At 69.0% G+C, this 20,255-nt stretch overlaps 3 protein-coding genes across 3 annotated transcripts; 2 read left to right on the top strand and 1 right to left on the bottom strand.

Moving 5' to 3' along the window:
- Positions 1 to 1,430: 1,430 nt before the first annotated feature.
- On the top strand, positions 1,431 to 5,711 carry LOC120409927 (drebrin-like). The gene is given in 12 exon segments (XM_039551256.1): positions 1,431 to 1,569; positions 2,857 to 2,909; positions 2,991 to 3,103; positions 3,177 to 3,251; positions 3,700 to 3,781; positions 3,784 to 3,833; positions 3,986 to 4,063; positions 4,499 to 4,650; positions 4,871 to 4,925; positions 5,234 to 5,308; positions 5,405 to 5,513; positions 5,585 to 5,711. Coding segments are annotated over 12 exon segments (966 nt in total). The 5' UTR covers positions 1,431 to 1,483; the 3' UTR covers positions 5,623 to 5,711.
- Positions 5,712 to 6,309: 598 nt separating this feature from the next.
- LOC120409928 (proline-rich receptor-like protein kinase PERK9) lies at positions 6,310 to 7,422 on the top strand. Its single transcript, XM_039551257.1, has 3 exons — positions 6,310 to 6,637; positions 6,939 to 6,984; positions 7,092 to 7,422. The coding sequence occupies exons 1-3, from the start codon at positions 6,570 to 6,572 to the stop codon at positions 7,317 to 7,319; spliced, it is 342 nt and encodes a 113-aa protein (XP_039407191.1). The 5' UTR covers positions 6,310 to 6,569; the 3' UTR covers positions 7,320 to 7,422.
- A 643-nt stretch (positions 7,423 to 8,065) lies between these two features.
- Positions 8,066 to 19,041, bottom strand: RTKN (rhotekin). The gene is given in 15 exon segments (XM_039551255.1): positions 8,066 to 8,158; positions 8,455 to 8,557; positions 8,735 to 8,917; positions 9,287 to 9,406; positions 9,409 to 9,451; positions 9,677 to 9,808; positions 11,704 to 11,810; positions 12,209 to 12,303; positions 12,537 to 12,761; positions 13,330 to 13,427; positions 13,429 to 13,448; positions 13,531 to 13,584; positions 13,736 to 13,797; positions 14,276 to 14,470; positions 18,469 to 19,041. Coding segments are annotated over 15 exon segments (1,548 nt in total). The 5' UTR covers positions 18,573 to 19,041; the 3' UTR covers positions 8,066 to 8,151.
- Between the last annotated feature and the right edge of the window lie 1,214 nt (positions 19,042 to 20,255).

Below are 20,255 nucleotides of genomic sequence, written 5' to 3'. Positions count from 1 at the left end.
CAGTGACAGCAGCGACAACAGTGACAGCAATGACAGCATTGAAACCAATAAAACCAGTGACACCAGCAGTGACAGCAAAACCAGTAACACCAGTGACACCAGTAAAACCAGTGACACCAGCGGTGACAGCAAAACAAGTGACACCAGTAAAACCAGTGACACCAGCAGTGACAGCAAAACCTGTAACACCAGTGACACCAGTAAAACCAGTGACACCAGTAAAACCAGTGACACCAGCAGTGACAGCAAAGCCTGTAACACCAGTGACACCAATAAAACCAGTGACACCAGTGGTACCAGCAAAACCAGTAACACCAGTGACACCAGTAAAACCAGTGACACCAACAACCCAAATGGCACCAGCGACACCAGTAACAGCAGTGAGACCAGTGACACCAGTAATGCCAGTCACACCAGTGGCGCTGGGACAGGGGGTGACCCGGCTCGCCACACACGGGGCTGGGCGTGTCGCTGGGCCCAAGATCCCATTTTCCAGCATTTTTTTCCTCCCTGGGGGTTTGGGATTTTCCAGTCGCGGTGCCCAAATAAGGGAACGATGGGAGAGGCTTTGGGACGGGGGCCGTGTGCGGATGGGGCGGGCCAGACACTGAGCTGGGAATGTCCCCGGGGCCACCCCGACCACCTTCATGGTCGAGGGGGACCCGGAGACTCCTCCAGCTCCCCAAAATCCCATTTCCTGGCATAAAAAGGGAATGTCAGGAGAGGCTCCAGGGACGGGGGGGACACAAGAGGGAAGAGGGACACACCCCCCTCCTTGGTTGGGTGCTGGATCCTGGCATAACTCCCTGATCCCAGTCCAGGATCCTGGCCCAGCACCCACATTCCAGTGTGGGATCCTCATCCCAGCACAGGATCCTGGCACAGCACCCACATCCCAGTTTGGGCCCCCAGGAACCTGCACCCACATCCCAGTCTGGGGACCCTCATCCTGGTGTGGGATCCTGGCACCGCAGCCACATTCCGATGCTGGACCCGGGCACACGTCCCAGTGCGGGCCCCTGGGACCTGCCCCACATCCTGGTGTGAGATCCATGTCCTGCTGTGGGATCCTGGGACCTGAATCGATGTCCCAGAATGGGAATCTGGCACAGCAGCCTCATCCCAGTACCGGACCCTCATCCCGGTGCGGGACCCTCATCCTGGTGCAGGACCCTCATCCCAGTATGGGACCTTCATCCCAGTACCGGACCCTCATCCCATTACAGGACCCCCATCCCAGTGCGGGACCCTGTCCCAGTGCGGGACCCAGGCCCGGCACCCGCGCCCCAGTGCTCCCAGCGCTCCCAGCGCCGCCCGTCCCGTCCCGGTGCCTCCCGGCCGCTCCCGCCCCCGCCCCGCCCGGTGCCGCCCGTGGGCGGTGGAAAGCGCCGGGGGGCGGCGGGGGAGGGAGGGGCGGGCGCAGGGCGGCGGCGGCCCCGGGATCGGCATCGGCCCCGGGATCGGGATCGGCCCCGGGATCGGGATGGCGGGGCCGGGGCTGGAGCGGTACCGGCTGGCGCTGCTGGCGGCGCGGGAGGACGTGGGGAACCCCCGGGCTGCGACCGACTGGTGAGAATGGGAGGGCGGGGGACACCGGGAGAGGGAACGGGAGCCGGGAATGGAGACCGAGAAGGGGGACGGAAGAAACGACCGGGAACAGGGCACCGGGAATGAGGACCCGGCAGAGGGAACAGGGAATGGGGCCGGGAACGGAAGAGGGGACCGAGACTGGAAATGGGCACCGAGACAGGCACCGGACACAGGACCGGGAACGGGAGCAGGAACAGGCACCGGCACGGGCCGGGGCGTCGGGGGCGGTCCGAGAGGCACCGTTACCGGCACCGGGACGGAGGCTCCGGGGCGCACCGGGGTCTCGGCCGGGGGTGCCGGTCCCCATGGGGGTCCCAGGACTGAGCCCTACGCGCCGCCTCGCTGGGAACCGGGAGTCCCGCACGGTCTCGTCCCGTCCCGCCCGGTCCCTCCCGGTGCCGCCGGGGTGGGAGCGGCGCCGCCGCCCGGGGCGGGGGCAGGACGGGCCCGGGGGGGGTTGCGGGAGTGGGGGAGCACCCCGGGGTGCGGTGAGGGGGGTTCTGCCCGGCTGCACCGGGGAGACGCCGGTCCCGGGACGAGACAGGGCTGGGGGTCCCGGGCTGGCCCCTCTTTGGTGCCGGTGCCGCGGAGCCCGAGCCGGTGTCCCTCAAAACCCCCATTCCGGGGTGGGGGGCGACGGCACCGGGGCTCATCGGCCTCGCAGCCCCCCGTCGTCACGGGGCCGCCCGTCACTGTGGCCACCGGCCACCCGGGCATTGCCCTCTGCCCCCGGAGCGCGGCTGGACCGGCTCCAGCGCCGGCTCCTCCCGGCGCCCGCCCGGCCGCGTGCCGGGCTCTGTCCCGCCATGTGGCGCCGCAGCCTGTCGCGACATGCCGTGACATGCGTGACGTGCCCCGCCGCGCCGTGCTCCACGCGTGCTGCCGGAGCCGTGCCCAGCCGTGTCCCGCGTGCGCCCGGAACCGGAGCCACGCGGGAACAAAGAGGGGCAGAGCCGCTGGAAATGCGGGGGGGGGGGTCCCTCCGAGATGGGGCCCCCGGAGCCTTCCCAGGGCCGGGCGGGGGTCCCGGCACCTCCTCACGGGGGGGGGGTCTTGGGGGGGGGCCGTGCCGCTCCGGCGCTTCCCACATTCCCATTGTCCCGGGGGCGGATGCTGCCGGCGGCACTTCCATGAATTCATCCCAAGCTGGTGGCATGGGGGAACACGGGGGGTGCCCAAGCCCGGCAGGTCCCGCACCTTGTGGGACGCTCACCCTGACCCCCCCACCTTGACCCCCACCCTGACCCCCCCCTTCTCCCCCTCCAGGGCCGTCTTTGGCTATGAGAAGCATCACGACCTCAAGCTCCTGGATTCCGGAGGTACCGGGAGCGAAGCTGCCGGGGAGTATTTGGGGGTCCCCCCAGTTCCCCCGTACCCCCTCTGACCCCCCCTCCTTACAGCCGGGGGGCCGGATGAGCTCGCTGGGAAATTCTCTGTCGGTAGCGTCATGTACGGGCTGTGCCGGGTCCCCGATCCTGGTTCTGGCACCCCCAGGATCGTCCTTATCAGCTGGGTGAGTGCGGGGGGGCATCCCGGGGGGACCCCCGCATGGGACCCCCCGGGCTGAGCAATGGGTGCGGTGCCAGGTGGGGGAAAAGGTGCCAGAACCGCTGAGGGCGGCGTGTGCCGGACACCTGCCGGCCATCCGGAGCTTCTTCAGGGTGAGTGGGGGGCACGGAGCCCTCGGGGGGTCCTGGGGTGGTGTGTTGGGGTCCCGCCCCCCCCGTGTTCCCCATTCCTGCCCCTGTCTCCCCCACCGCCCCGACCTTTGCCTGTGCCCGGGCGCATTCCTGGCGCTGCTGACTCAGCCGCCGCTTCCCAGTGCTCCCAGTCTTGGCCGCCGTGCCGGAGCTGTGGTTGGGATCCCTGCCCCCTCCATCCCGTCCTGACGGAGGGGAGGGGGGGGGTCCTGCCCTCCCCATCGCCCGGAACAGCTTCCGGTGATCTGTCTGGGTCCGGGATCTGGATCCGGCCCCACGTCTGGATCCAGTCCCACGCCTGACACGTCCGAGGGAATTGTGCCGGGATTCCCCGGGGAGTGTGGATCCATGCGGGGGGTGGGCCGTGGGAGGGGTGGCACGGTCCCATCCCGTCCCCTCCCGGCGGCAGGAGGCCACGGCGGTGATCAGCGCCCGCCGCTCCGAGGAGGTGACGCTGGAGGGGCTGCGCCGAGTGCTGGCACAGCTGGAGCCCCCGCCCCTCGCCCCCCCAGGAGGACCCCCCAGGACACCCCGGAGCTGGTGGTGAGTGGGGGTCTCGGTGGGGCGATGTCCCCGCGGGAATGGGGAGGACACCTGGGGAGCGATGGGTGCTCGGTCACCCTTCCCGGGAGTCCCTGGGCAGGGGGTGTTGGGGAGTTCTGGGGGTCCCAGCCTGACCCGCCTGTGCTCCCCAGGGAACCAACTACCGCAAGACCAACCCGGCGCTGGAGCTCCAGCGCACCCAGCGCGATTCCTTCTGGGAACAGGCTGAGGTGAGGTGTCGGGGGGCTGGGGAAGGGCCGGGAGGTCCCCACGGTCCCCCGGTATCCCAGGAATGGGGTCACGGCTGCTGCCTCGGGCTGGGGTTGCCAGGGGCTGAGCCCAGGGGTCCCGGTGCCGAGCTTGGTGGGGGTCCCAGTCCCGGCGTGGGGTGCAGTGGGGTCCCAGTGCCGAGACCGAGGGGGGTTCTGGTGCCAGTGCTGGTGTTGAGGTCGATGGGGTCCCGGTCCTGGTCCTGGTGCCGAGGCTGCGAGAGTCCCAATGTGAAGTGCGGCGGGCTCCCAGTCCCGGTGCCGGTTCTCCGTGCCGGTGCCGATGGCAGAGGGGTCCCAGTGCCGCTCCTGGTGCCGGGGCGGGTGAGTTCCCCGTCCAGGTCCCGGTGCTGGCTCGCAGTGCCGATCCCGGCGCTGATCCCGGTGCGTGCGCAGCGCGAGGAGCAGCAGCGGAAGGAGCAGGAGCGGCAGCGGGAGCGGGAGCAGCGGCGGCGCTGGGAGCGGGAGCGCATGGAGGAGGAGCGGCTGCAGGCGGCGGAGCGGGAGCGGCGGCTGCAGGAGCGGGAGCGGCTCATCGAGGAGCGCCGGTGAGGGGCAACACTGGGCTCCATCCCTCTCCCAGCCCCGTGTCTCCATCCATGTCCCCATCCCCGTGTCCCATCCTCATCCCTGTGTCCCATCCCCATGTCTCCATCCCCGTGTCCCCATTCCCATACCCCACTGGTGTTTCCCATCTGTGTGCCATGTCCCATCCTCGTGTCCCATCCCTATAATCCCTCCCTGACGCCCGAACTCCCGGCCCCGCAGGCAGGAGCAGGCGCGGCTGGACGCGGAGGAGCGGAGGAAGGAGCAGGAGCGATGGGTGAGCGGGAAGGGGGCTGGAACGGGGAGGGTCTCAGGGGGATCAAGGGAGATAAGAGGGCTCCATCCCAGCAGGATCCAGGGGGTTCATCCCAGGGGATCCAGGGGTTCTAGGGATCTATCCTGGGGGATCTGAAGGGGTTCATCCCAGGGAATCTGGGATGTCCATCCTGAGGGATCGAGCGGGTCCATCGCAAGGAATACAGGAGGTTTATTTCAGGGGGATCCGGGGTGGGGGGTCTAACCTGGGGAGATGCGAGGGCTCCATCCTGGGGGATCCATGTTTCCCATCGCCTCCGTGTCCCGCAGGAACAGCAGCAGCGGGAGCAGGAGGCGGCCGAGCGGGAGCGCGGGGGGCGCAGCGGGGTCAGCGGGACGGCTGCCGTGAGTGTCGGGACCGGGTCCCTCCCTGCCCCCGGGTCATGGGGCCACCGGCCCTGCGCCCTGTGCCACACCCCCGCTGACCCCCCGATCCCGCAGGAAGCCGCCATCCTGGTCTCCCAGCGCACCCAGAACCCCCGGGAATTCTTTCGGCAGCGGGAGCGCTCGGGCTCCACGTCCACGTCGCCCCTGCCCGGCAGCACCCCCGGTAGGTGCCATGGAGGGGTTGGGGGGCACGGAGGGCTCTGGGGTCCCTGCTGACCTCCCGCCTTCCGCCAGGTGCCGCCGGCCCTTCCTGCGGTACCAGCGCAGCCTGACGGAATCCGCCTTCATCTTCCGCCGGCCGGAGCCCCCCCAGACCCCCCCGCCCGGCGCCTCCAGGGGGCACCGCCCCCCAGCCCCCCGCCGGCTGCCGCCGCCTCTGCCCCCCGGCCCCCGCGGGGACAGGGACCCCGCAATGTGCCACCAGCGGGACCCCCGCCAGCCCCACGGGCAGGGGCACCCCTCCCTCTGCCGCTCTGGGGACCCCCCCCAGCCCAGCCCGAGCAGGGTCCCCCCATGCCACCAGTCCTGTGGGGACGGGACCCCCCAAAGTGCCACCACCAGGACCCCCCTCAGTGCTGTGGGGACAGGGACCCCACAACGTGGCACCCTGGGGACCCCCTCCAGCCCAGCCCGAGCAGGGTCCCCCCTTGCCACCAGTCCTGTGGGGACGGGGACCCCCCAAAGTGCCACCACCGGGACTCTCCCCAGCCCCGGGGGGACAGGGACCCCTCCCTCTGCCACTCCAAGGAGCCCCCCCAGCCCTGTGGTGTCGGGCACCCCCCAATGTGCCACCACTGGGACCTCTTCCAGCCCCATGGGAACTGGGACCCCTCCCTCTGCCACCCTGGGGACCCCCAGTTTTGCCACCACCGGGTCAGAGTCCCCCTCTGCCATGTCTGGGCCCCCTCCCAGCCCCCCCCGGATGGGGATCCCCCCTGGCCCCTCTGGGTCGGGGTCTTCTGAAAGCACTTATGGGGTAGAGCCCCTCCCTCCTTCCAGCACTCCCGGCTTGGGGTCTCCCCCCAGGCCCCCCCGGGATGAGGAGAGGCCCCTCCCGGACACTCCCCCCCTGCCCAGCCCCCCGGCATGGGAATCTCTGGGGCCGCTGGTTGAGGGGGTCCCCAGCCCGCGGGAGGGGTCCCCAATACCCCCGGCCGGGCCTCCCCCGCACAGCCCCGGCCCCCCCGCCCGGTGCAGGACCCCCAGGATTTGGGGCGCAATGGAATCGGGGGGCACGAGTGGGGGGGCTGGGAGGCCCCCTGGGAGCCGAGACCCCCCCCGGGGCAGGTACGGTGGGGGGCTGGAGGTGATGGGGGGCTGGGGGAGATGTGGGGGGGCCAAAAGGGGCTCTGGGGTTATGTGGGGCTGGAGGTGATGGGGGGGACACGGGGACTGTGGGGGCTGCAGGTTTTGGGGCGGAGGGGCAGAGGGCAATACACGGCCCTGGAGGCTGGTTCTGGGGGTTGGGGTGGGACTGGATGGGGAACGGGGTGGGGGGCAGGATGGGAGATGGGGTGGAGTCCCCTGGTGAGGGTCGCGGGCACATCTGGGGGTGGAGGGACCCCTCAAGTCCCCCCACTCTTTGCAGGGGGACGAGCCCAGCGAGAACCTCGTCCTGCACAAAGCCACTCCAGGTACCCCAAAACTCCCCCGTAAACCCCCCCCAAAACTACTCAAACCCCACCCAAAACCCCCCAAAACCTCCCACAGTCCCCCCATCTCAACCCCACTCTCTCCCCAGGCTTCGCGCTGCTGCTGGCCCGTGACGCCCCCCACCCACCGCTTTTGGGGGGGCCCCACCCCCCCACCGAGGACGAGGACCTCTCCCCCCATGCAGTGTAGGTGGTGGGGGGGCCAGCACCCCCTTTTGGGGCAGGGTCCCCCCTATGGCACCACAGCCCCCAGGATGGACGCCCCCTCCCCACACACCCCCAGCACAGCCTCCACCCCCCACTTGCACCCCAAATGAGCAGCTTGGGGAGGGGGCAGCACCCCAAACCCCCCCCTCTGGTGGCAGCACAGGATGGGGGGGCACGGCCCCCCCCACCCGGGCACAGGGACCCCCACGTCCCCCCCCCCCCCGAAATCACACAGAGCAGCTGTTAAATAAATTTTAATGCAAATTATTAGTGAACATTATTAATTGGGGGAGGGGGCTGCCAGGGGCGTCGTGTCCCCCCCGGGTTAGAGGTGAGGGAAAGCAGAGCTGGGGGGGGGGGTCCCTGTGCCCCTCCCTGGGTTAGACCCTGAGCACCCACCCTGGGGGAACCCCCCTGCAGTGGGGGGGGGTCCCCAGCACCCACCCTTGTGGGGGGGGGGGGGAAGGAAACCAGCCCCCCCCTCTTTTTGGAGTTTAGCCCTGAGCCCCCCCCAGCATGGGGAGGGGCAGAAATTCCAGTTTCTCCCCAGAAACAGAAGCTGGGAGCCCCCAGCCCCCCCAAACCCCTGTGGCGAGCAGGGTGTGGGGGGGGTCCATCCTCCCTGTCCCCTCCCCTCCCCAAAGTGCTGGGGTCACACCCGGGACTGGAGGGGTCTGGGGGGTCACGCTGGGGGGGTCCTGGGCTGCTGCTGCCGCTGCTGGAGGAGCTGGAGTGGGGGGGTTTGGGGGGGCCCCCCCGGCCCTTCAGGGTGCTGAGCCGGGCATCGAGGGACAGGGTGCGGGGGCGGCCCCGGCGGGGGGGCTGGGGCTGCGCAGGGGGGGCCCCTCGAACAGCGACAGCCACGGGGGCGAGCCCGGCGCTTGGGGACCCCCCCGGTGCCGCGTCAGGATGTCGGTCACCGCCACGATGTCATCGGAGGGGTCAATAGCTGGGGGGAAGGGGAAAGGGGGGGTCACGGGGGGGTCAGGGGCATCCCCAGACCGCCGCAAACCCCCGGCTGCTGTGCCGTGGGGTGGGGGCTGTGAATGGCCCCCCATTACACCCACTGCCACCCCAGCCCCCCATGGATGCCCCACAGCCCTCACAGGTAGTGGTGGGGGTTTGGGGGTCCCTTCGCTGCTCCCCCCCCCACCCCCAGTCCCCCACGGCCATCCTGGGGGGTGCTGTGGCAGTGGGGGGGGGGGGGCTGTCTCGGGGCCCCCCCGTGTCCCCCCCCCCCATCACCTGTCGCTGTAGTAGGAGCTGAGCAGCGCCCGGATCTCGGCCGAGACGTTCTCCTGCAGCAGGAGCCCCTCGCCCGGGGGGGTCCCGGGGGGGCCCGGCGGGGCTGGGGGGGCGCGGGAGAGGGGTGGCAGAGCGGCAGGGGCGGGGGGAAAGAAATGGGGCGGGGGCGTACAGAGAGGGGGGGACAGCGAGAAGAGCAGCGTTAGGGAGCGAGCAGAGAGCAGAGAGGGGGAGACAGAGCAGAGCCCCCCCAGAGAGACCCCCCCCCGACCCCACTCACCCGTCTGGTGGTAGAGTGAGCCCTGGGGGGGCAGCGGGGCCGGGGGGCGGCGCGGGGGAGGCTCCTCGATCCGCATCAGCTCCTCACAGCACTGCTTCCACTGGGCTGCGGGAGCGGGGACAATGGGGGGGGCCGTGGGACGGAGCCCCCCGGGATCCAGGTGCTCCCGAGACGGGGAGTGAGCTGGGATTGGGATTGCAGTGGGATGGGGGTTCCGTTGCATGCGGTCAGCTCGGGATGGGGGTCTCACGGGGATGGGGGTGCTCTCAGGACTGGGGTCCCACGGGGTTGGAGGTCCTGCAGGGTGGGGGTCCCGCAGGGATGGGTCCCACAGGGATGGTCTGGGGTCTTGCCAGGGTGGGGATCCCACAGGATGAGGGGGTCCCACTGGGCTGGGGGTCCTTTAACAACGGGGATCCCACTGGGACAGGGTCCCACCAAGGTGGAGGGTCCCACAGGGCTGGGAGATCCCGCAGGGATGGGAGGGGGTGTCCCAAAGGGATGATGGGCGTTCCCGCAGATCTGGGGGGCATCCTTGGGGTCCCGGCTCACCCAAGTCGTAGAGGTGCTGCCCGAAGGCTTCGAGCCAGCGCTGGGCCTCGGCCACGCTCTCGGCCACCAGCGTGTGCGTCACCTCCTCCCCGCCCAGCCGGTTGGTGACGGCCACCCCGGGGGCTGCCCGCGGCCCCCCGACTCCACCGCGCGCACCCGCGTGTCCTGCGGCACCGGGACACCTTGGACCCCGCAGCCCCACAGCCCCCCAGAACACCCCATAAGCCTCCAACCACCCAGAGCCCCCCACAGCCCCCCTTGCTCCCGCTACCCACCCCCGCCCCCAAGTGCCCCGCATCCCCCATACCTACCCCCCATAACCCCATAGTCCCCCACAGCCCCCCGTGCCCCCCAGCCCTGTGCCCCCCGTGCCCCCTGTGTCCCCCACACCTTGGTGACAGCGATGGTGAGTCTGGGCTCCTGCCCGGCCTCGGCCTCGCCGGCGCTGCCGTAGCAGAGCAGCCCTGGGCCCCGCAGGACGCAGAACAGGGGGGGCCCGCTCGGCCCCTCAGCCCCTGGCGCCTGCAGTGAGACCCCCGGAGCCGTCAGCACCCGCGGGTGACCAGAGTGCCCCCCGATTCTGTACCCAGCACAGGGATCCCCTCAGCTCCAGCCCCACCAGTCCAGAGCCCCTGGTGGGGATGGACGAGAGCTGTCACCACCCATCCTGTCCCCAGCTCTGTCCCCATTCTCATCCCAACCCATTCCCATCCCCTGTCCCTGTTCTTGTCCCTTCCCATCTCTGTCCTACCCTTGTGTCTGTCCCTGTTCTTGTTCCCATGCACGTCACTGTCCTCATCCCATTCCTCTCTGTCTGACCACATTCCATGCCCATCTTTGTCCCCACCCCTGTCCTGTTCTCATCCTTGTCCCCATCTCTCTACCCACCCCCGTTCCCCCTTATCTGTGTCCCCATATCCATCCTTCTATCCCACCCCTTTCCCATGCCCAATCCCATTCCCCTACTGCAGCCACCGGGTCCCAGTTGCCACAGGGTGTTGATATGTCCCATCCCTCTATCCCATTCCCAATTCCATTCCCTCTATCCCGTTCCCTCACTGGTAGCCACAGGGTCCCCATTATTGTGGGGATGTTTATGCAGCTCATCCCTCTATCCCATCCCTATATCCCATCCTTCTATCCTATTCCTCTATCCCATCCCTACGTCCCATTTCTCTATCCCATCCCTATATCCCATCCTTCTATCCTATTCCTCTATCCCATTCCTATATCCCATTTCTCTATCCCATCCCTCTATCCCACTTCTCTATCCCATCCCTATATCTCATCCCTATATCCCATTTCTCTATCCCATCCCTCTATCCCATTCCTATATCCCATCCCTCTATCCCATTCCTATATCCCATCCCTCTATCCCATTTCTTTATCCCATCCCTATATCCCATCCCTACATCCTATTCCTCTATCCCACCCCTCTCCCCCATTCCCCATCCCACCCCTCTCTCTCATTCCCAATCTCATTCCCGATCCCATTCCCGGTGCCGTTCCCGTCCCTCACCTGCAGCCGCAGGGTCCCTGTTCCCACCGGGATGTTAACACATCCCATCCCTCTGTCCCACCCCTCTCTCCCGTTCCCGATGCCGTTCCCGGTGCCGTTCCCGGTGCCGTTCCCGTCCCTCACCTGCAGCCGCAGGGTCCCTGTTCCCACCGGGATGTTAACCCATCCCATCCCTCTGTCCCACCCCTCTCTCTCATTCCCGATGCCGTTCCCGATGCCGTTCCCGGTGCCGTTCCCATCCCTCACCTGCAGCCGCAGGGTCCCTGTTCCCACCGGGATGTTAACCCATCCCATCCCTCTGTTCCACCCCTCTCTCTCATTCCCGATGCCGTTCCCGGTGCCGTTCCCGGTGCCGTTCCCGTCCCTCACCTGCAGCCGCAGGGTCCCTGTTCCCACCGGGATGTTAACACATCCCATCCCTCTGTCCCACCCCTCTCTCTCATTCCCGGTGCCGTTCCCGATGCCGTTCCCGGTGCCGTTCCCATCCCTCACCTGCAGCCGCAGGGTCCCTGTTCCCACCGGGATGTTAACACATCCCATCCCTCTATCCCACCCCTCTCTCTCATTCCCGATGCCGTTCCCGATGCCGTTCCCGGTGCCGTTCCCGGTGCCGTTCCCGTCCCTCACCTGCAGCCGCAGGGTCCCTGTTCCCACCGGGATGTTAACCCATCCCATCCCTCTGTCCCACCCCTCTCTCTCATTCCCGGGTGCCGTTCCCGGTGCCGTTCCCGGTGCCGTTCCCGGTGCCGTTCCCGTCCCTCACCTGCAGCCGCAGGGTCCCTGTTCCCACCGGGATGTTAACCCATCCCATCCCTCTGTCCCACCCCTCTCTCTCATTCCCGATGCCGTTCCCGGTGCCGTTCCCGGTGCCGTTCCCGGTGCCGTTCCCGTCCCTCACCTGCAGCCGCAGGGTCCCTGTCGCCGCGGCGGTGTCCATGCAGCTCGGCCTGGCCGCCAGGCGGCAGCACATGCGCCCGTACAGGGGCACCCAGCAGGGGCTCTGCTCTGGGGGGGACACGGGGGGACAGGGGGGGACATGGAGGGGCTGGGAGGGACCCCCACACCGACCCCAAGCCCTCCCAGCAGTGGCTCTGCTCTGGGAAGGGGACACATGAGGGTCTTGGGGGTTGAGAGGGATCCCCAAACCCCAAAAGGAGCCCAGACCCACCTCCTCCTCTTGCCAGGAGCCCCGGTCACCGAGACGCCAGACCCCACCCACACCCTTTCAGGACCCCAAGATCTCCCTCTCCACCCTGTCAGGACCCCCAGACCCTTCTCCATCTGTCCCAGCCCCATTCCCCGTGTTATGGGGTACCATGGGGTGCTGTGGGGTGTTACAGGGTGGTTACGGGGTGTTATAGGGTGCCATGGGGTGTTTTGGGGTGCCGTGGGGCCCCACTGACCGTCGGCGGCGACGACGAGGTCGTGGGTGCGGAACCCGTCGTGCACCTGCTCCAGGGACAGCGCGGCGTGGGCCAGGAGCTGGAATTGGGGACACCTGGGGGACAACAGGGGGGTCAGGGGGACACTGCGGGGGGTCTTGGGGGGCACAGGGCGTGTGTGCACCGAGGACACCCGGGGGACACCATGGGGGGGTCAGGGGGGCGCCACGGGGAGGTGGAAGGGGTCTGTGGGGGGTCGGGGAGGATGGGGGGGTTTGGGGGCACAGGGGGGACATGGGGCACACACGGGAGGGGTGGGGGTGTACCGGGGGGTCTCGGGGGTACTCACGGGACGCCGGGGGGTGGCAGCAGCAGTGCCCCGGTGCCGCCGGTGCCCGGGGGGCTGCCGGGCCCCCCCTCCATAGCCGCCCGTGCCCGGCGCCCGGAGGAGCGGCCCAGGGAGGTGCTGAGGCGCGTGGCCAGCTTTTTGGGGGTGCTGCCCTGCGCCCCCCCGCCGGGCAGCCCGGCGCTGTACAGCTCCACCTTCAGCTCGAAATCGGGGCCCGCCTCGGAGCTGGGGGGCACAGCGGGGTCAGCGAGAGCAGGGGACACCCCCACGGACACCCCCACGGACAGTGGGGACACCGACGGGGGGGTCCCCGAGGGGAGGTGTGGGGCAGGGGTCCCTCCCAAGGGTGGGCAGGGGTCCCCAGGGAGGGGCAGAGGAGGGCAGGGGTCACCCTCCGAAGTGGTCAGAGGTCCCCAGAGGGGGGTCAGGGGTCCCCTGGAGGGAGGCAGATGAGGGTGGGGGTGCCCAAGGGGGGTTTGGTGGTGGCAGGGGTCCCTGGAGGCGGGGGGGGGGGGAACCAGAGTGATCTGGGGTCCCATGGGGGGTGTCAGTGTCCCTGGGGGGGGTGTGGAGGTGATCAGGGGTCCCAAAGGTGCGGGGGGGGGGGGGGTCAGGGGTCCTGTGGGGTGGGTTGGGGGTCCCATGCGAGGGATCAGGGATCCCATGGGGGCTTATTGGGGTGGTCAGGGGCCCCATAGAGAAGCTGAGGGGGGGATGTGGGGGTGTCGAGGGTCCCATAGGGGGATCCCAGGGAGGGGTGTGAGGGTGTCGGGGGTCCCGTGCCCCCCCTCACAAGAGCACGGCGCCCTCGAAGCAGATGTCAGTGAGGGTTCGGTCCACCAGCACCGTGGGGGTGTCGTGGATCTCGGCCCCCACCTGCAGCAGCAGGAAACACGGCGCAGCGGTGCAGCTCTGGGGGGGGCACTGGGGATCAGGGGGGGTCACAGAGGGGGTCACAGGGAAAAGGGGGGACCCCCAGCACCCCAACACTCACCCCCCTTGTTCCTGAAGTACTCGGTGTCCTTCCACATCAGCGGGATGCGCAAATCTGGGGTGGAGGGGCGTGAGGGGGGTAAGACCCCCTGCGACACCCCCAGACCCCCCACCAAAAATGCACACGGTGCCCCAGGGCGGGCAGGCAGAGAGGATGGGGTCCCCCCTCCCCAAACCCCCCCGCGGACCCCCGGCCCCCCCCATACCTGAGATGCAGACAGTGCCCCGGCACGGCACCCGCTCAGCCCCGGGCCCGGCGTCCGAGGGGCTGCGGGGGCACGGCAGGGGGTCAGCAAAGCTCCCCCCAGGCTTTTGGGGTGCTCCCCCCAGCTTTGGGGTGGCTCCTGCCACCTCACCCCCACAGCTGTGCTCTCCTGCGTTCCCCAATTCCCCCCAAATTTCGGGGTGTCCCTCACCCACAGGGTCCCTCATCCCACCCTCTGCGTTTTAGGGGTCCCCTCACTGCCATGTCCCCGATGTTCCCCCCCAGGTTTCGGGGTGTCCCTCACCACCGCAACCCCCACGAGGTCCTCAAACCCCCTCCCCAGATTTTGGGGACCCTCCCCACCACACCCTCCATGGGGTCCCCCATTCCTCCCCCCCTCCGCATTTTGGGGTGCCCCTCACCACCCTGTGGGCTCCTCCATTCCCCCTCCAATTTCGGGGCTCCATAGGGCGCCTTCTGCAGCTTTGGGCGTCCCTTGGGGTACCCACTGCCCTCCCCCATCATTTTTGGGGTCCCTCACCGCCGGGCCCCCCTCAGCCGAGCCTCCTGGCGCCGCTGCAGCTCCCCCCCCGCCGCGACCACCCTGGCATCGCACAGCACCAGGGTCTTGGTGGTCTCCAGCGCCTGCTCGGGGCGGCTGCAGGCGGGGAGCAGCCGCCGGGCCCCCTCCCCGCACCCGCAGCGCCCGCTCCAGAGCCCGCTGCAGCTCCGGCTCCTGCGAACGGGGCACATTTGGGGGGTCAGGGGGAGCCCAAAACCCCTCCCGCACCCACAGCAGCTCTGGATCCTGAGAACAGGGCACATTTGGGGGGTCAGGAGGGTCCCAAAACCCCTCCCATACCCACAGCAGCTCCAGCTGCTCCCCACATTTGGGGTTTGGGAGGGTCCGGGGGGGACTGGGGGGCTGGAGGCACCTGCTGGGTATAGGGGACCCAAGCACCCCACAAGCCACGTCCCCCCGGGGGTCCCGGCCATGCACAGGGGTGCCAGCCCTACACACACGGGAGGGGGGGTCCCACACTGGTTTGGGGGCCTCAGCCCTGCCCTTTCGAGGTCCCGATCGTGCATCCCTGGTGGTCCCTGTGGCATTAGGGGTCCCAGCTGCACCCACACATTGTGCACCCCATAGATTTACCAGGCACCCCACAAACACGTCGTGTACCCCACAGATTTATCAGGAACCCCATGGACACATCATGTACCCCACGGGGAATCCGTGAACCCCAAAAGCAGACCGTGCACCCCACAGATCTACCGCGCACCCCACAAACACCTTATGGACCCCACTGCAGAGCCACGCACCCCAGGGATCCAGCGTGCACCCCATCGGTTTACGAGGCACCCCACAAATTATTCCTGCACCCCACGGGGGAACCGTGCACCCCACAAACACACTGTGCACCCCATAAAGGAACCACGTGCCCTACAGATCCATCGTGCACCCCACGGGGGAGCTGTGCACCCCAAAGGCAGGCCACGCACCCCACAAACTCATCCAGCACCCCCTAGGGGAACCATGCACCCCACAGATCCATCCTGAACCCTACGGGGGAACCACTCGCCCCACGGATTCACCGCGCACCCCACAAACACATCCCGCACCCCATAAACCCCTCAGCACCCCCCCAAAACACCCGATTCCCTCCACCGACCTCCCTCAACCCCACAACTCCTTCCCGGTACCTCCTGCTCCTCCATCCCGATCCTAATCCCGATCCCGATCCCGCCCCTGTCGTCGTCCCCCCCACCCCCCTCCAGTGACGTCATCACCTATAAATAACCCCCCGCGGGAAACAGGGGGAGCGGGACCACCCCAAAATCCCCCCCTCTCGTGGTTTTGGGGGTTCATGAGGGGGTGAATCCCATGGGATGAGGAGCGCACTCCATCTTCCCGGGACCCCCGGGACCCCCGGAACCCCCGGACCCCGGGTTTCCCGGGGTCCGGGGGTTCCGGGGGGTCCCGGGGGATCGCGGATTTGGAGTCGGGGGAGGGGAAGGGGGTCCCCCAAAATTCCCACCTGGATGCTGGCGGCGATCTGGCGGATGTAGAGCATGTTGAGATCCTCCAGGATCCGCAGCCGGCGGCCCCCCCCCACCTCCATCGGACCCCCGGAACCCCCCCAGCTATTTTGGGGGTCCCCCCAAAGCCCCCCAAGGGGGTCCCGCCGCATCCAGCGCTGGGGTGTAGTGGGGGCACCCCCCCCCACCCACACACACACACACCGAGGTGGGCTGTGGGGAGAAAAGGGGGGTTTTATGGGCCTTCCCCGTGGGAATTTGGGGGTCCCCCACGTGTTTGGGGGGGCCGTCCCTGGAATCTGGGGGGGGGGGGGAGCGTCCACGTTGTTTGCCTTCCCCAAATCGCCGCCCCCTCCCAGCGAACAAGGGGGGAACTGTGCGGGAAAGGGCAGCGGGGGCGGGGGGACGGGACGGGCGGGGGGTTGGGATGGGGTGGGCTGGGTTTGGGGTGCAGGGAGGGGTGGATGAATTTGGGGGCAAGAAGGGGAAGGTTTTGGGGTGCAGGCAGAGGATATGGCGGGCGGGCGAGGGAAGAGATGGGGGGAAGGGTTTGGGGTGCAGGGGAGGGGGATAAGGGGTCAGGGAAGGGGTGCAGGGGCAAGGTGGGGTGCAAAGGGTGGGGGATGGGGGTCAGGAAGGGGTGCAGGGATGAGATCTGGGGTGCGGGGAGAGGAGAGGGTGCAGGGACTGGATACGGGGGGAAGGATGGGGTGCAGGGTTTGGGGACATAATGGGGCAGGGTTTGGGGTGCAGGGGGGGATTTGGGGCAGGGAGGGAGTGCAGGGTTTGGGGTGCAGGGTTTGGGGTGCAGGGCACAAGGGGAGGGGTGGAGAAAATGAGGTGCGGGAGACAAGATGGAGTGTGGGGATGGGAAAGGAGGGGCAGGGTTTTGGGGGGCAGGGAAGGGATTAGGGGGGCAGGAGAGGGTGCAGGGGGCAAGATGGGGTGCAGGGTCTGGGGTGCAGCGAGGGGATAAGGGATGCGGGGGAGGGGAGACGAGCTGGGGGGCGGCGAAGGGGTGCAGGGAGAGGATGGGGTGCAGGGGACGGGGCGCAGGACAAAGGGTTCCAGGGTTTGGGGCGCAGGACACACGACGGGGTGCGGGGTTTGGGGTGCAGGGGACGGGAGACAGGACAAAGGGTGCAGGCAGAGGACGGGGTGCAAGGTTCGCGGTGCGGGGGCGGGACGGGGGGTGCCGGGGTCAGCGTGCAGAGCCTGGGGGTGCCGGGGACGGGAAAAGGGGTCCGGGAAGGGGGGGACACAACGGCCCGGGGGTGCGGAACGGGGCTCGGGGAACGGCACTGGGGAGGGGGTGGGAGGCGTGGGAGGAGTAGACGGGGTCCCGTGCGGGGGAGACGGGGAGCGGAGCCCCCGTAGGAACCGGCACCGGGACCCCTTCCCCCCCACGCCCCCCGCGCCCCCCACCCCCGGCGCAGCGCTGCCCCCCATTCCCGGTACCTCCGGCCGCTCTCGCTCCGCCGCGATCGCGCACAGGAAGCGGCGGCCGCCCCCGCCCCATGTCCCGCCCCGTGTCCCCCATTCCCCGTGTCCCCCCCGCTTCTCCCAGGAGCCGCCTCCGTGTCCCCCCCGCCCCCCCCCGCGGGGCTCCGGGACACCGGGAGTGGGCGGGGGCGCCCCCTGCTGGGGGGGAAAAGCGCGGTGCGGGGGGGGCGGGACCCTCCCCCGGGGCGCCGGGATTGCCCCAGCTGGACCGGGACCCTCCGTGTGCAGCTGGTACCGGGGGACTGCGACCCCCCCACAATGCCCCCCCCCCGAGTGAACCGAGACTCCTCGAGATACACCGGGACCTCCCCAAAGCGCACCGGGATGGCCTCAAATGCACCGGGACGACCCCCGAGGGCACCGAGACACCCCCGAGTAACCCGGGAGCCCCCCAGGCGAGCCCGGACCCGCCAAGTGCGGTGGTACTGACAGACCGGGACCCCCCGTATTCACCGGAACCCCCCCCCCAAGTGTACCGGGAGCCCTCAAAATGCACCAGATCCACCCCAGGATGCACCGGAACCCCCCCAAATGCACTGGGATCCCCCAGTATGCATCGGGACTCCCCAGCTGCACCGGGACCCCCCGAGTGTGGGTGTACCAGGTGAACTGGGACCCCCCCAGTACACCAGGACCCCTCAGTGGGCAGCTGGGACTGGCTGAACTGGAACCCCCGAACGCACCAAGACCCCCCCAGTGCACTGGGACCCCCAAAATGCAGCTGGTACCGGGTGAACTGGGAGCCCCAGTATCCACCTAGATCCTCCCGGGAACTGGGACCCCCAGAAAGATGCCAGGACCCCACCCATACGCACTGGGCCCCCCAAACGCAGCTGGTTTGGGCTGAACCAGGAGCCCCCAAATGAACCAGGACCCCCCAAGTGCCCCGTGTCCCCTGCACGCCCTGTCCCTCTGTGCCACCTGCCCGCACCCCCTCCCCGGCACCGCGAGCCGCCCCAGCCGCCCTGTCCCCTCCCCGACCCCCAGTCCCACCCAGTCTCTCCCAGTCCTCCCAGTCCCCCTCCCCGTCGGGTGCCGGGGGCGCGGGCGCTTCCCGCTGTGCCGGATCCCACCGGAATTCCCGGCTGGGCCGGGGCAGCGGGACGGGCCGGGGGGGCCCGGGGGGCAGGGAGCGGCCGCCCCCGTGGCCTCGTGCCCGGGCTGATCCCGCTGCTCCCGGTGCTCCCGTACCTGCGAGGCCGGGGCCGGGGGCAGCAGCGGCCCCGGCGCAGTTCCATGTCCAGCGCTGACCCCCGCGCCACCGTGGCGCGGCTGCGCTCGTCCCGCCGGAACATGGGCGGGGGTCCCGGGGGTCCCGGGGGATCCGGAGGGTCCGAGGTTTCTGGAGGGTCCCGGCACTCCCGGGGGTCTTGGGGGATCCCGGGCTCCGGAGCCTTTCGAGGGGTCCGGGAAGTCTCGGGGGGCCCCAATGCGCCGGAGCCTTGGGGGGGGGGGGGTGTCCCGGTATTCCCGGTGTCCCAGGTGGTGCCGGTCCTATGGAGCTTTCCGGGAGATCCCGGCGGAGTCCCGCGGGGTCCCCGCGCTCCGAGGGGTTCCGGGGTCTGAAGCTTTCGGGGGTTCCCGAGGTCCCCGTGGTCCGGGGCTTCCCGGCGGTCCCTGTGCTCCGGGAGCGGGGGGCAGGGTCAAGGGAGTCCCGGGCTCCGGCGCACCTGGGACAGATGGGAGACACCGGGATGCACGGGGGGGAGATCCCGGGATCGGCCCTCCCGGTCCAGCAGAGCTCCGGGATCCCGCGGCGGGGGCGGGGGGGGGGGGCAGCGGCGGCGATCGGTGCCGGCGGCTCCTGGCACGGGCGGGACAATGGCCCGGGGCAGCGGCAGCTGCGGGCGGGGGGCGGGGGTGTCTCTGTGTGTGTGTCGGGGTGTGACATCTCCGTGCGGGTGTGACATCGCCGGGCGTGTGCGCCGGTGTCGCGGACACGGGAGGGCACGGAGCTGTCGCGCACGCGGGTGTGTCCACAGGGAATCCCGGAATCCCGGAGCGGTCGCGGTGGGAAGGACCCTCTGGAGACGTGCCGGTCCTACCCCCCGCCCAGGCGGTGTCACCTGCAGAGGTGACACACGGCCGGGTGACCTGTCCCGGGGCTTGGCCCCTCCGTGGGGAGCAGCTCTGCCTCGTGCTGAGCTGGGATTTGTGTTTGGTTCGTGGCCAAACCTCCTGGGCACCATCCTGACACCCCGGGGAGAGATTTGTGGGGCTGGGTGGGGTTTTTGCGCGGATTGGTGGGATTCCCTGTGAGATGAGTGATATGTGTGAATATTTGAGATATTTGGGTGGGTGTTTGAGGGGTTTGTGTGGGTATTTGGGAGATCTGTGTGGACTGATGAGGTTCTCTCTCAGTCTTCTCTCCGGACGAACCAGACCCAGCACCCTCAGCCTGGGAAGTGCTCCAGACCCCAAAGCACCCCCATGGCCTCCTCTGGACGTGCTCAGGAGCTCTCTGGTCCCGAGGAGCCCAGACCTGGACACAGCACTCCAGATGTGCCTCAGCTGGGCAGGCCAGAGGGACAGGACCCTCCCCTGACCTGCTGGCACTGCCCTTCCCGATGTCCCCCGGCATTCCATTGCCCCCAGGACCGCCGGGACCCGCGGCTGGGCGGGAACAGCCCCCCAGGATAGCCAGGACACGCACAGCTCACACCTGAGATCACACCTGGGCATTCACCCTGTGCTTTCGCTCACACCTGCGCAGCTCACACCGGTGTGTTCCCACCTGGGCTCACACACTAACACACACCTGCACGTTCACCCCGTGTGTTCGCCCTGTGGTTTCGCTCACACCTGCATAGTTCACACCTGAGTTCACGCCTGAATTCCTTCACACACCTGGCCCGGGCGGCCCAAAAGCACCGCGGTGGCGGTTTCCCCCCGGGACAGCGCACCAATTGCCCACTTCAAACATGGCGGCGGCAGCGTCAGCAGCCCCGGGAAGACGGCGGAAGCGAGTCCGGGCGGAA

Source organism: Corvus cornix, chromosome 4 (assembly GCF_000738735.6).
Source record: "Corvus cornix cornix isolate S_Up_H32 chromosome 4, ASM73873v5, whole genome shotgun sequence".
NCBI lineage: Eukaryota > Metazoa > Chordata > Aves > Passeriformes > Corvidae > Corvus > Corvus cornix.
The sequence above is the reverse complement of the archived record's forward strand: the minus strand, read 5'-3'. Positions and strand labels throughout refer to the sequence as shown.

Excerpts from the sequence above, each read along its gene's own strand:
- LOC120409928 (XM_039551257.1), top strand. The coding sequence starts at position 6,570 with ATGGAATCGGGGGGCACGAGTGGGGGGGCTGGGAGGCCCCCTGGGAGC. Across the intron at positions 6,638-6,938 it reads CGAGACCCCCCCCGGGGCAG|GGGGACGAGCCCAGCGAGAA; the intron begins GTACGGTGGGGG and ends CACTCTTTGCAG. Across the intron at positions 6,985-7,091 it reads CCTGCACAAAGCCACTCCAG|GCTTCGCGCTGCTGCTGGCC; the intron begins GTACCCCAAAAC and ends CTCTCTCCCCAG.